Here is a 13,360-nt window from a genome sequence, read left to right as displayed (position 1 = left end):
ACAGATTTATTTAAGAGCAAAAGGCAACATAGAATAACTTGTCCGGCTTTTATAGCCGGCAGCTGGTAGCGAGGACCAATCAGCGGTGTTCATTTTGGCGCCCTGTCAGGCAGGGACCAATCCGCGTCGTCTTTTGTTGACAGCTCCGGCTTCCGCGTGTCTTGGTGTTTTGACAGCCGCGAGCTGTCAGTGGTTGCGCCTGCGCTGTACGGTGGACGCTTTGACAGCTCAGGCTTCTTCGTAGTCCGGCGTTTGACAGCCGCGAGCTGTCAGTGGTGGCGCCTGCGCGGTGCGGGGAACTTTGACAGCTGTCAAAGTTCCCGCGTGTTTTCTTGTCAGGCTGCTTTTAGTTTAACGCTTGCTGCTGCCGTATTATTTGAACAGTTAACATATATACATCTTTCTCAGGGGATTGTTTACATATATAACACAGTCAGTCCTACAAAAATTGTGTTGTGCAAAGGCATCTTTCACCAGGCTTGCATTTCCTGGGTAAGTGGAACACCCTGTCTTGCATGCCTAATTTCACCATCTTCTGTCTAATTCAGCAACAATAATGCCCTCACCCTGGGCAATGAAGACATCCCAACCAGTCCAGAGGTCAACAGTACCTGCCTGTATGAGGAACCGAATTCAAGTTTCGGTAACAATTATACTATGGAGCCGACCAAAGCTGCTGAGTACGTGGTAATGGGTGAAAAGATGGACAATGAATATGAGATCCTGGTAACTGAGAAGCAGTTGGGGAACTGATGGCCAACTAGTAACAGGAAAGAGTAGATCTTGCTACATCTTCAAGAGCTGCGCTTTGAAGGACATTCATCTTGGCTCCTCCACATGAACACATATTAACTTGCCTTATCTGAACAGGGTCCTCCTCCTCCCAACTGGGGGTTCTCCTGTATGGACCTCCAAATGGGCTTCTTTCAGCCTAGCAACTCCACCTGCCCAGTAGCTGATGCTTAGACTTTTCTCCCTGCCCAAGAGAAGCTGATGCAGGGCTGGGCAAAACTTTGATTCACTCTCTCCTCATGTGGTGACTCTGTTTTCTCAGTTTCTCCTTCTTGCAAATTTGGCAGGTTTGGTTTGTTGAATGGGAGTTCTTTGGACTAAAAAATGTTGACACTGAAATGTGCATGTATTTGATTTTTTTGTTTGCAGTTTGCCTTGAATACACTATCTGTACTCCTCCATCTGATCAAAAGCACATTTGTCCTAATAAAAAACACTTGTATTATAAACATTTTGAACTGATGAATCACACTGCAAAACATCGGGAAATGGTAGCTTTGGGATTATTGCTTAAATTAGCAATAATTAGGTGGAAATTACATTTGTTGTTCCCTCTTCTCTAATTGGCAAGCAAATACTGCAGCTTTTTCTGTCCTGCATTCAAATATTTTCCTAGGTTTGTTTTTATTCATTGGCTTATTTTAAAGCAAAATAATCTAATATTGACTTAAGAGGAAAGAATTCTTTGGCGAAATCCTGTAGATGAATGGATTTCAACTCACAGAATTCCTCAGCCAGCATATTGTTTGTAAACTGCCAAAATCATTTATGTGAGATAGCTGGTATAGAAATTTGATAAAATAAACACTGCTCTACAGAAGGGCAGTACATGTAGGCCCCTTTCGGATTAATATGAAGTTGGATTCCAGAGTGTTGGCATTGAATGAAGCAGAGTCTCTTAGGATTTGGGATTTGATAAGGTGAAAGTTAGTAGCAACCACTGAGCACTTGATAAACATAATGAACAGGGATGATCATGGGGGTTTTGTGTCTCTCTGTGTTAAAGGAGTGAAGTTGAGGCTTCAGCTGCACAATCAAAGCCTGCCCCTTTATTAGAGATGTTGGGATCAAAGCCTTACCCTGCCCATAAAAAAGGGGAGCAGGGCTTCAATTGTCCAGCTGAAGCCCCTCTTTTGATTTTTTAAAGCTGCCACTCCCTATGGATGTCCCAGTCTTCCAATTAGTCAGATACAGACTCTTGGGTGTTGTTGGCTTGGCAATCACCTAAGAAGGAGCTTGTGTGGTTGTGCTGATGCCCTTCAGGAAGAGCTTTCTCCTTTGCTGGTGTGGGAAGTCAGCCCCCCAGAGAAGGAAATATTAAAAGGCCAGAAAAATATATTTCCTCAAAGGATCTTAAAGAGGCAGAAAAGCATGCCCAGTTTTTCTTAATAGCCCCAAGTCTGCCTCTCCCAAGCAGAAACCAGCTCTATAGAAATGCAGATGTAAATCCAGGAAGGTTGGAGCTAGAAGTTTAGGAAGACAAAGACACCTAAAATCTACATACCCCACCCAAAGTCTAAGACAGGACATAATAGGATTAACCCACAGATGCCAAAGGGACACAGGTCAAAATACATGACACAGGAAATATAAAGCCTCAGACAGGAACAGGAAATAACCTCCAAACAAAAGGCTCAAGAGGGTATAAAAACCCACTCCCTACATGTGCTCAGCCCTTTTTTTCCTCTTTTCCATCTTTCTGTCTGGCTCTGCTGAACAATAAACTGCAACCTTCTTTCTAAAGCAGTTGCCATGTTGTTTAACCCTGGCTTGGACAGAACCATGATGAAGACTTTTCCTTCAACACTGGATTCAGTGCCCTCCCGCCAATGCTCTTGGAGAAGAATGATAAGGTCTCCACATTTAATGGGTTTCTCTTTGCAGAGTTGGAGAAAGCAAATCAGCTGTTCTCTTGTTCTACCCCCTTTTGCACAGATCTCCATGATAATGAAGAAGATTGCAAGATGTTTGAAAAAGCTCTGTGTTGACCAAGAGGGAACAGCTTTGTTTCTAAAGGACATGAGATTCCCTGGTGTGAATCCTAGGTGTGAAATGTTAGTGAACAGTTCTCTCCCAAGTGAGCAGGCCTGAAGGCTTCTTTGGACTTGCTTTTCAGGGATGGTGGGTGAGGCCAAAGCAAAAGCTTCATGTGATCCCATTTCATCTACTTTCAATATTCAAATCGTTAGAATTTAAATAGAAAAAGAACATAGAAAAAACATTGAAAGTTAAAAGCCTTTTATTCACCCCCCATTTCCCTTTAGCAACTTCAGTCCACTGAATAAACATACAATCCTAACACTTAGACTCAGTGGCTCCATCAAACATCTGGATTATGACCCTCTCATAATAATCCACACCCAAGAAGGATCTTCCTTCTCAGATTTAACACATTCTCAGGGCAATCACAGTCATAGCCTAGGGCAGGAACCTAAATCTGCATGTCTAAACATCAAAGCCCACTTGTTATAAAGCTCTAATGTTGTTGGCTACCTTCAACCATTATACATGGTTGAATGAATAAAGTCTACCCCTGGCAGCTGCCCATTTGTGTTTTGTTTTTTTAAATTCCATTTATATCCCACCCTTCTCCGAAGACTCAGGGCGGCTTACAAGCCTTCATTCTATGTATATGCCTGCTTATTAGGGCTTTCACACACACCCAAGCGGCATTATTGTTTATCATATGTTTGTTTATGACCCAACTCAGAAAATCGGACCAAATAAATTATTTAAACATTTAATAGGTTTGCTGTCCAGTCACATATTTAATATTGGTCCCTTCCAACTCATTAATACTTACAATTTGGTAATGATATTTGGACACCTTTGATTTTTAGGGCATCCATGGGTTGGGAAGTAACATCATCTCCCTGCACAAATGACATCATCTGACATGTATTGTCCTGTGTGGCTTTTAGCAGAGGCCTCGGTCTTCATGGGATCCTTTCACTTGGATTCTGACTTAAATCATGTAGCAGGAGTTTTTATTGCATATGGTAATGTTAAGAAATTGTTTTTCAGTTGGTATGAAAATACAAACATGTGCAAAGTGTTTTCAGTCTCTTTGGCTGGAGAGAGAAGCAGAGACACAGGCTCTGGTGGAAATATGGTGAAGTGAAGGAGTTGCGATTTCACTCTCTGACATTGCCCTGATTTTAATAGATATTAAATAGATATTAAAATCATAAAGGTAAAGGTAAAGGTTCCCCCACACATGCGTGCTAGTCGTTTTCAACTCTGTTTCAAAGCCGAAGAGCCAGCGCTTGTCCAAGGACGTCTCCGTGGTCATGTGGCCGGCATGACTAGATGCCAAAGGCGCACAGAACGCTGTTACCTTCCCACCGTAGTGGTCCCTATTTTTCTACTTGCATTTTTTTTACGTGCTTTCGAACTGCTAGGTGGGCAGAAACTGGGAGGAGTAACAGGCGCTCACTCTGTTACGGGATTCGACCCGCCAAACTGCCAACCTTCTGATCAACAAGTTCAGCCTCCTAACCCACTAAGCTACCGTGTCCCTTATTAAAATCATATATGTAAGTAAAACAAACATTGTGAAACTTTTGATTGCTCTTTCTTTATGCTTAAAGAGCAAAGGGAAGGGGGTGTTGCCAAAGCCCATACCCCTTCCAGTGTAGCCAGGGCCGAGTATTGGATAGGGCCCCTTCTTCAATTTTGTCAAGATCCATCTGGATTTTCAGACTGACGTCTGCAAATTTGATGAGTTCCCCTTCTATTCCCTCATCTAAGTTATTTACGAAGATATTGAAGTGTCCTGCGCCTAAACCTTGGGTACGCCACTGCTCACTTCCCTCCATGTAGATGTAGTTCCATTAAGGACTACATGGTTGAGTGCAGTTTGTCAGCCACTTACAAATCCATCTGATGGTGATGCTGTCCCCTTTTCTCTTCAGCATTTGTGGGTGCTGTGTACTCCATTCTCTTTTAATTTCTCCTGTTTTTTCTTCTTGTAGAGATTGTTAGTGATTGTAGCTTCAGTACCTCCTTTTGTGGAATTTCCCATCCTTCCTGGATATTTTCCCTCTTCAGGATCTGAAACCACTGGATCCAACCTATCTTCCCTTGGAGTCGGTAAAGCTCCCCAAGGTGCCAGTTACTTGCAACTGATCCCTCCCTATTGTGAGGTTTACAAACATAGTAGCAGACTCCCTTCTTTCTTTCACTTCTGAAAAGGAAGACAAGGGAGAGAGCAGATATGATCTGGCTAGACCAGGTCTTGGCCAGGCCAGAAACCAGGAGACAGTGAGTTCTACTCCTGCTTTAGGCATGAAAGCTGACTGGATGGGCCAATTAACAGGAGACTCCGAATTTGAGTCCCACCTTAGGCACCAAAGCCTGCTGGGTTACTTTGGGCCAATCAGTCTCAGCCCAACCCACCTCACAGAGTTGTTGTTTTAGGGGAAAAAAAGGAGGAGGAAGGAGTATTTTTGCCACCTTATTTATAAAAACAAAGGGAGGATTAAAAAAAACCCTTAAATAGAAAGGGGCACCTCTTGGCAAAGGCTTTCTCTGTGTTAGCATTGTAGACTCCTGGCTAAGGTAACATTGCTGTATGATACATACATACATACATACATACATGCATACATACATAAGACAAATATTACAGTATAATCACTTGTTCCTCTTTTCTTTTATTCTTGCTTAAATACTTTCAAAAGGATTTGCTTGGTTTCTGTATAAGTGTGTTATTTCTTTACGTACAGTCTTATTCTCATAGCTCCATGATTCAAAGGTTGGCATGTTTGGTAACTATTTACCTGAAGGGTTCTGGAACAAAGGAAAATTGTTTAGTCTAACTGTTGCTTTCTTGGTTTTTGTAATCGGCTTTTGCACTAGGGAAATCTCATGCATGCGTGAGAATCATGTACATGGATGGGATGTACTGAGGGAGGGAATAAGGGAGTGTACAGGAATGATTGGTGTCTTCTTTATGATGTAATGGCTTTGTTGTCTGATTTTCATTGGCTAACAAAGTTTATAAAGCAATGCTACCAACTTTCCAAGGTGTGGCACTTCTGGACGTAATTCTGCCAGCGTTCCAGATTGTTAACCACCCAGCTGCTTAATTTGATAAAATAAAGTGCTGCTTGATCAAGAAGTCTCTGCTTGGGTTATCTGATTAGATTGATATGATATCTCAAGTTCATGTAAGAAACTGGGACCTTATATACCCAACTAGCAACCTTTACATGTTCATCCTCTGCCTTTGTAGCAAATAGAGGAATTCCGATGTGGGAGCGAAGGCGGCATTTATTTCTATTATCCACACTTGCAAAACAACAACAAAAATAGTATCATACCTTCAAATGGTTTTCAATGATCACCCAGCTGATGATCATGAAATCACAATTATTTTAATTTCAGTCCATTATTTTCAGATAACATGGACAAAAGCAAATAATTAAAAATCAATTGCTGAAATACGTGTAAACACAGAGGCTGAAAAGAGCCTCAAGTTAACATTTATGTTCTTCTTGTGGTGACTCCTGGAGGGTTCCACATTCAGGGTGCAAAAGTAGCTGCAGGGCAGCAAAGAGTCTGAGTGATTTATGTGGCTCAACACAACACCTCTTTGCTATTCATTAAAGTTGCCTGATTAGTTACACACATAAACGCTTTTGGAAATGTGTCTGCACAGATCGAACTGAAATAATTCATTATCCAACGCCTGTACACAAAAGCCTGAAAAGAGCTGAAGCTCCTTTACGAGTTTTATTAACTTTACATCAACATAAGTAGATTCCTTAAAGCAGCAGTATGTTTTCGTCAGGGCCAAGAAGATGAGTGGAAAAAGGCTGTTTTAATAAACATCAAAGAGTCTTTGCATAAGGCCCAAAGCAATAATTTTTAAAGCATTGACCTGCAATGGACAGAAGGAATGACCTTGAGGAACAGGGGGAAGACCCCTATCAAGATAATAGTGAAATAAAATAAATCTGAATCAGGACCAGAACTGTAACCTGAGAAAGCATTTTAGACAACACCTCCCTGGTTCTCACAAAGATAGAGAGAGGGAGGAAGCCTGTTCAGACTTGCAAGGTTCTGTCATTGACGCCATATAATAAAAGCAACGTTAGCCCGCATGACTGGTTTCTAGCCTGGTCTACCCTGAATTGCTGACACCACCAAATACATATATACAGAATATGTATCTATCCTTGGAGTTGATGCCATTTCTAAAGATGCTGAATGGGGAAAACCAGTACCTAAATCTTGGAAAAAATACAAAATTTTGCCATTTGCTTTTTGCATCCTCTGATATCCCTGCAACTTGAGTTCTGGAAGATCTGCTGTTCCGTTGCTGGACAAATGCCGCACTTTGTATATTTGACAAACTGACACTGCCACAATGAGTGTCGAACTCAGCTTGTCAAATACACAGAGGGCAACACTGAGGGCTCCTGTAGAAGGTGGCTGGCTTCATCTTCATCAATAGGCAGCCTGAAAATGTGAAAGAACAAAAGTTAGCAACTCCATGAAATGTTCTGTCTGCAGCTTGGCATCTCCCTGATCTTGGAGGCATCTGAAACAGTCGGCCTTTGACTTGAATTGGGCCTGCCAAGGCTGGCCAGCCGCCTGCTTTGGATTCTCCTGGATGGCCCAGGAATTTCTTTTGAATGTTTCTGTTGCCTTAGCTTGCTGATCTGGTTTCAGTATTATGTTGTATTTGGTTGCAAAAATACCAATGATCAGTATGCTATGGAAACAGATTTCTGCCACATATTTTATGCATTGCACAGTTAGATGATGAAGCGCAGTGCAGATGTGCAGATGGTCCCATGTAAGAACAGTCAGAGATGCTGATGGCTCAGGAGAAGGAGGGGAAGTATAAGGGACCCCTACACAGGCCTGAGTGAGCCTGCAGCTACTGAAGTCCACAGAGATAGATGATCATGGTAGAGTTGGGGCACCAATCTAACTGGATTACTGCTCACAGTTTTGGAGGAAATCTAAATGCAATTAGAGATATGTAGTACCAAACCTTTTACATCCTTGAATGTCTTCCCATCCCAGATTAACACCTGTTGGTGTGTATGTGTGCATGTACTAAAACTACCCAAGAGGTTTGAGGGTCTTATGTGGAATTCAGAATTGACCTGGATATGAAGAATAAGAAGAAACAACTGCTGTTAGCCTGCACATTCACTCAGCAGAATTTTTTAAATTTGTCAGTAATAACACCTGTTGAGAAAAACACCCTGCCAAATTCTCTTGAGTTTTGCACAGAGGAGAAGATTTTCACAGGAAAGATTCTTTTCTTATCTTTTTCTAAATATAGTGGAGTTTTGTATTCCTTCTAGACATTTTAATATGTGCATTATTGAATATATAGATGACACAATATAATCAGTGACCATATTATGATCTTTATTTGTGATTAATGTGCTTTGAAAAATGTTAGGAGGAGTGGCATATAAACGCTTTAGCTTTAGATCAAAGACATGACCTGAGTCCTGCAAATGGAATCAGCCCCTGTGCAGCTCAGCTAATGCAGCTAACCAAACCTCAAGGCAGAGCTTGGCAGCTGCAGATCAAACAGCAAAACCAAGGCCAGATCCACCTTCTGTGCCCAAGATGTGATGGTGTCCTTCAACAAGGGTCACCCTCTTTGCTCCCTCCCATGACAAGCTTATAAAAAACATCAATCAGTCTGGAAAGGACACAGACATAATGTTTGCAACAACTCTCTTCTATTTCACCTGGTGAATTGAAAAAAAATGCCCCAAATTAGCTTCATGAGCTACTTCCTTTTTGAAAGGGAGAAGCCAACATTTAGTTGCATGGGTTGCAATTGTACTAACAGCTTCTCCCCCATATCTCTCTCTCTCTCTCTCTCTCTCTCTCTCTCTCTCTCTCTCTCTCTCTCTCTCTCTCTCTCTCTCTCTCCCCCTTGGGCAGAGAGAAGTGTCACACAGCAGTCTGCTGATTCATGAATTGTTGTCTGGGTTTGCCCAAGCTGGATACTATTTGGCTGGATATACACATGGGACCATTGTGTCTAAGCTGCAAAAATTGATTGTTTGCTGTCCTCTAGTGGCTGCAGATATGATAGCCTTCAATAGGCTACAAATAGCCAAAGTGCATTTGAGTTTGCAAATGATGTGAAACCAGACTGGGACTAAACTCTGGACTGCGTAACTGGCTAACTCACCTATGGTTTACTTGGCTTAGTTTACTGGACTTGCACAAATAAGGAACCATAAGCTGTGCTAAGTGAAGCTGTACTGTGCTTTTTATCCATTTAAATTTAGAAGCCATTCAACTCGACTATGGGCAGCTCACACTTTAAACAGTAAAGAGCAATAAAATGGAGGAAAAGGTCAGGTACAGACACAAAAAACACACATCATCCTAATACAATATTCACCAAGGACCTGGGCTGGGTCGGCACAACAACTCAACTAAAGGAGGTGGACTATTCTGCAGGTAAATGTGATGTGTAGTCTGCACCAAGCACAGTATCCCGAGGTCAGGGTTCTCGCAAAATGTGGCCCCCATCTGCATGGAACCACAAGGCTCCTCCCTCCCTCCCTCTCTCTCTCCCCCTCCCTCTCTCTGATATTTTTTACTCAAATTTTTTCTGTCCCTCTTCCCCAAGCTTCTCGGATGGGAAATCATTCCATCTCTGAAGCCAGCACAGGAAGAAGAAACAAAGAGCAGCCCCAATCCGTAATCACAACCATAATTGACCTGCCTCTCCCCTGATCTATCTTGCTGAAAAGGACACTGCAGTCCAATCTGGGACTAACCTGAGATCCAACTGAGAAGAAGGGAGGAAACATGTGAACACCTAGATCCTTGTTTTCCAACTTCAGTAGTCTGGAGAATTCTAGGAGTTGTAGCTCACATGTCTCAAAGCAGCTGAAACTGAGAAACATTGATCTAGATGTTGCTGAACTCCAGCAACAATTAGACATAATTATCTCATGATATGGGAGGATGGGGGTGTGTTAGCCAACATTTGGAGCCCTACAGGTTCTCCCCTAGAACTCAGATCTGAGCTGCAACTCCTAAATAGACACTAGATGGCAGCAGAGAAAGAGGAGGATAAAAACCTAATTGTTGCTGTCAGGGTTTTGCAACCCTGATACTGTGAGGAAGGGCATCCAAGGGCAAGAGAGGGCTGGGCATCTGCAGCTTCAAGAGGGCTGTGGCAAAGAATGCTCAACAGCCAACTGAGTCTGCATGCCGCTTTCCCAGAGCCATTTAGAAGGTTGGTGGTGTGTGCTAATGAATCCATGAAAGGCCCATTAAAAGCTAACTGTCCATGATGAATGAACTGTTTGGAATCCCCTACATGTTTTAGGTTCTCATTGAAAGAGAATTTCCATTCCTAGTGATGTATCAGACTGGCTTCATTTGCACTCAGAACATGTGTGCCAGCCATCTGGGAATTTTTTTGCTTGTTTTCTAAAGATTTTTTGCTTGTTTTCTAAAGATTTTATGCAGCGCAGCATTGGGGACGGGGAGGGGGGGAGGATTAAAAGACTACAGCATAATCCTCTTATTCCCATCTATTTTTATAGCATGTAATTAACAAAGAACAGCTTATCCAGTATTTGAAACTTTTCTAAGATTGCAGTCACATGAGATGCTTATTAATGGTTAACAATCACATTTTTTCAATTAATCCAATTTCCTGGGCTTGCATGACACCCCTGAACTATGAACTCGGTTGGAGAGCATCCTAGGCCAAAACCTACTTAATGGGTTGTGGATTTCATGAGTCATATCTGAAAAGAAAGTCTCAAAGGTTTTTTGGGCTTATGGTTAAAAGTAAAGGTTCCCCTGCACATGCATGCTAGTCATTTCCGACTCTAGGGGCCGGTGCTCATCTCCGTTTCAAAGCCGAAGAGCCAGCTGGGACGAGTAACAGGTGCTCACTCTGCTATGTGGCACTCGGGATTCGACCCGCCAAACTGCCAACCTTCTGATCGACAAGTGCAGCGTCCTAACCCACTGAGCCACCACATCCCTCGTCCCTGGGCTTATGGTTATTACATGCCTATTCTTTTAGATCCAGAATTCTGTATTAATGTCAATATTTAAGATTAAGAAAGATGATGCCAAGTTACCAATTTATCTTAATAAAGGAGTCAAGTTTCATAGCAATTTTAGGCACACCTATTGATTTCAAAAAGGGACGCGGCGGCTCAGTGGGTTAGGACGCTGAGCTTGTCGATCAGAAGGTTGGCAGTTTGGCGGGTTGAATCCCGAGTGCCGCGTAACAGAGTGAGCGCCTGTTACTCGTCCAAGCTTCTGCCAACCTAGCAGTTCGAAAGCATGTAAAAATGCAAGTAGAAAAATAGGGACCACTACAGTGGGAAGGTAACTGTTCCGTGCACCTTTGGTGTCTAGTCATGCCGGCCACATGACCACGGAGAACCTTTACCTTTACCTTTACCTTATTGATTTCAATAGTTAATCTTAATTTTAAATCAAAGTCCAGTTTAATGTTCCCAGAAGTAACTGAGTCCTGTCACCAAACAAGGTACAAACACTTGTCATAATTAAATCTGTAAAAATAAAAAAAACATTCCTGAGATTGTAAAAAGGAAATGAAAAATGGCTCTCAAAAATCACAAAATATCTCTGATGGCTTTTTAAATGCTTCATATTGCCACAATAAATTTCCCTTCGACTGAATAATATGAAGCACTCCTTCTGAACAATCATGAATAGTAATATATAATATAGACAGGGAAGGTAAGTTGCAGACCCCGTCAGCTATAGAACTCCTGTGGTTGCCTCCCTTCCCCCCCCCCGTGGAATATTTCTCCCCAGAGGGAGACCCCCCCCCCCGCATTCTGCAGAGGCTCTGCGGCTTCTCAAGGCAGGGTGCGGTAGAAGAGCAGGCAGTTGAGGGGCCTACTGGTGCCCTTCACCTTTTAAAGTCACTTTTTGCAGGGCTTCATTATCCTTTTAAAAATTTAATTTTTATATACTGTTTTTATGTTTTAATATTAAAAAATGTGAAATCTAAATAAATAAATAAACCAAAGTGAAGACCAAAGACAGTGTTCAAGAAAATATTCTTAAGTTTGCTACAGTTAATGCACAGCTGGGTGAAAAGGCCCACCTGAAAACAAGGTGTAGTGAAGAGCTTGATGTTTTTGTCTTTTTGCTGGCCTCTGTCTATCATTCCTATTTTTGCACTATGGATCTGGCAGCTATGGGAACCCATTTTTAAAAATTCCTGCATTTCAGCTTTTAACAATAGAAAGTATTTAGCAAATACTTTCATCACACAGAGGTAAAATATTTGCTATTCAATTTTCTTCCGTACAGCACAGTTAAAATGTTTAAAATTTTAAATTTTCTAAAATTTGGGGAACAAAATATTTAGCTCTAATGCAGAAGATTGAATATAAATATGATTAAAAATTGACAGAGAGATGGAAGAGGAACTGTTTCAGTGTTAAATGAAAAAATCAGGATTCATGTTATCCCATTTTTATTTTTGTTATTTTGCTACCTGAATGTTGTGTAGGAAAATTAAATAATGATATTTAATCTGTTTACGTTGTTTCTTAAGACACAAATTCAACCAGAATAAAAACCTTTAAATTTAAATGTTAATGGTTGTAATATTTTAGCTTTAGATTCAAATAATAATGTCTTGTTTAAACAGCACGTAGTGCTGTTACCCATAGTACATTTGAAATGGTACAGAAACCTATTAGTTAAACTTACTTACCTAACACAACTTTTGGGAAGGACACAAAGGCATGAAGTTGGAAGACAGCAGGCCAAATAATGTTCACTTCCCTTCCAGGTCTTGGTTTTTATTCCTAGACCACTTACGTTTCAAAGAGAACAAATTTTGAACGGTGATGGAAATTGTTTTAATTCTCTGGGTGCATTTTTTTGTTCCACTCTAGTCCCTGTTCAGATAGGTTTGTGAGATTTTGAAAATGTACCTATCTGCAAATCCAGCGTTCAAAGTTTGAAAGTGGACAGAGACTCCCCAGTGCTGTGATTCCATGCCTCCTTTCAAACTTATCATCTTCTCCTTGACAGGAGATACCGTCCATCTCTATCTTTAGGGAACAGAAAGTTATTCAGAAGAAGTAGATTCCACTCCTAAAAGTGGAAAGGATCCATACCATTTATTGCTAAACAGGATTGGCAGCTTTGGTAACTGTACTCCCTGGAAAACAATGGCCAATTACTCCTTCCCCAAAGGAGTAATTCAATCCATCTTCTTACCAAACCAGATGAGAATATCTATGGAATGCACCACCTGGAAGAACCTGAGAAGCATACTTTACCCTCCTCCCTTTGAAGTCCTCATTTGGGTAGTTTGACTCTTCCTTCTGCCATTTGAAGCCAAAGAGGAGGAGTAGCGATGTCCACAAAGAGAAGAGGTTGTTTTGCAGGGGAGCTCTCCTTAAGAGGAAGCTAAAATGGGGAAGATAACGCTGAGGTCAGATGATGACAGGAAATCGCTGGATGTTTGACAAGTCAAAATTGAGTAATGTGCTGCAGTCGTTGGTTCTTGCCTGCTACATCGACTGCTCCTGCACCTAATTTGGTTGTTCTT

At 41.6% G+C, this 13,360-nt stretch overlaps 1 protein-coding gene and 1 long non-coding RNA gene across 2 annotated transcripts in view; one reads left to right on the top strand and one right to left on the bottom strand.

The window, feature by feature from the left end:
- The window catches only part of VSIG4 (V-set and immunoglobulin domain containing 4), a 51,626-nt gene extending 50,391 nt beyond the window's left edge, over positions 1–1,235 (top strand). The window contains exon 8 of the mRNA XM_083371784.1: positions 549–1,235. Coding sequence (XP_083227910.1) covers positions 549–753 — 205 coding nt within the window. The 3' untranslated portion in view covers positions 754–1,235. The remainder of the gene's footprint in view (positions 1–548) is intronic.
- Positions 1,236–6,113: 4,878 nt separating this feature from the next.
- On the bottom strand, positions 6,114–13,144 carry LOC310645788. The gene is made up of 2 exons (XR_014493582.1): positions 13,089–13,144; positions 6,114–7,913 (listed from the first exon to the last, which is right to left on the bottom strand). It is a non-coding gene; the product is annotated as an uncharacterized lncRNA (long non-coding RNA).
- Positions 13,145–13,360: the final 216 nt, after the last annotated feature.

The sequence above is a fragment of the Vipera ursinii genome (assembly GCF_947247035.1).
Source record: "Vipera ursinii genome assembly, chromosome: 12".
In the NCBI taxonomy this organism is placed as follows: domain Eukaryota; kingdom Metazoa; phylum Chordata; class Lepidosauria; order Squamata; family Viperidae; genus Vipera; species Vipera ursinii.
Note: the sequence above shows the minus strand (reverse complement) of the source record. Positions and strands in the feature narration are given on the sequence as shown.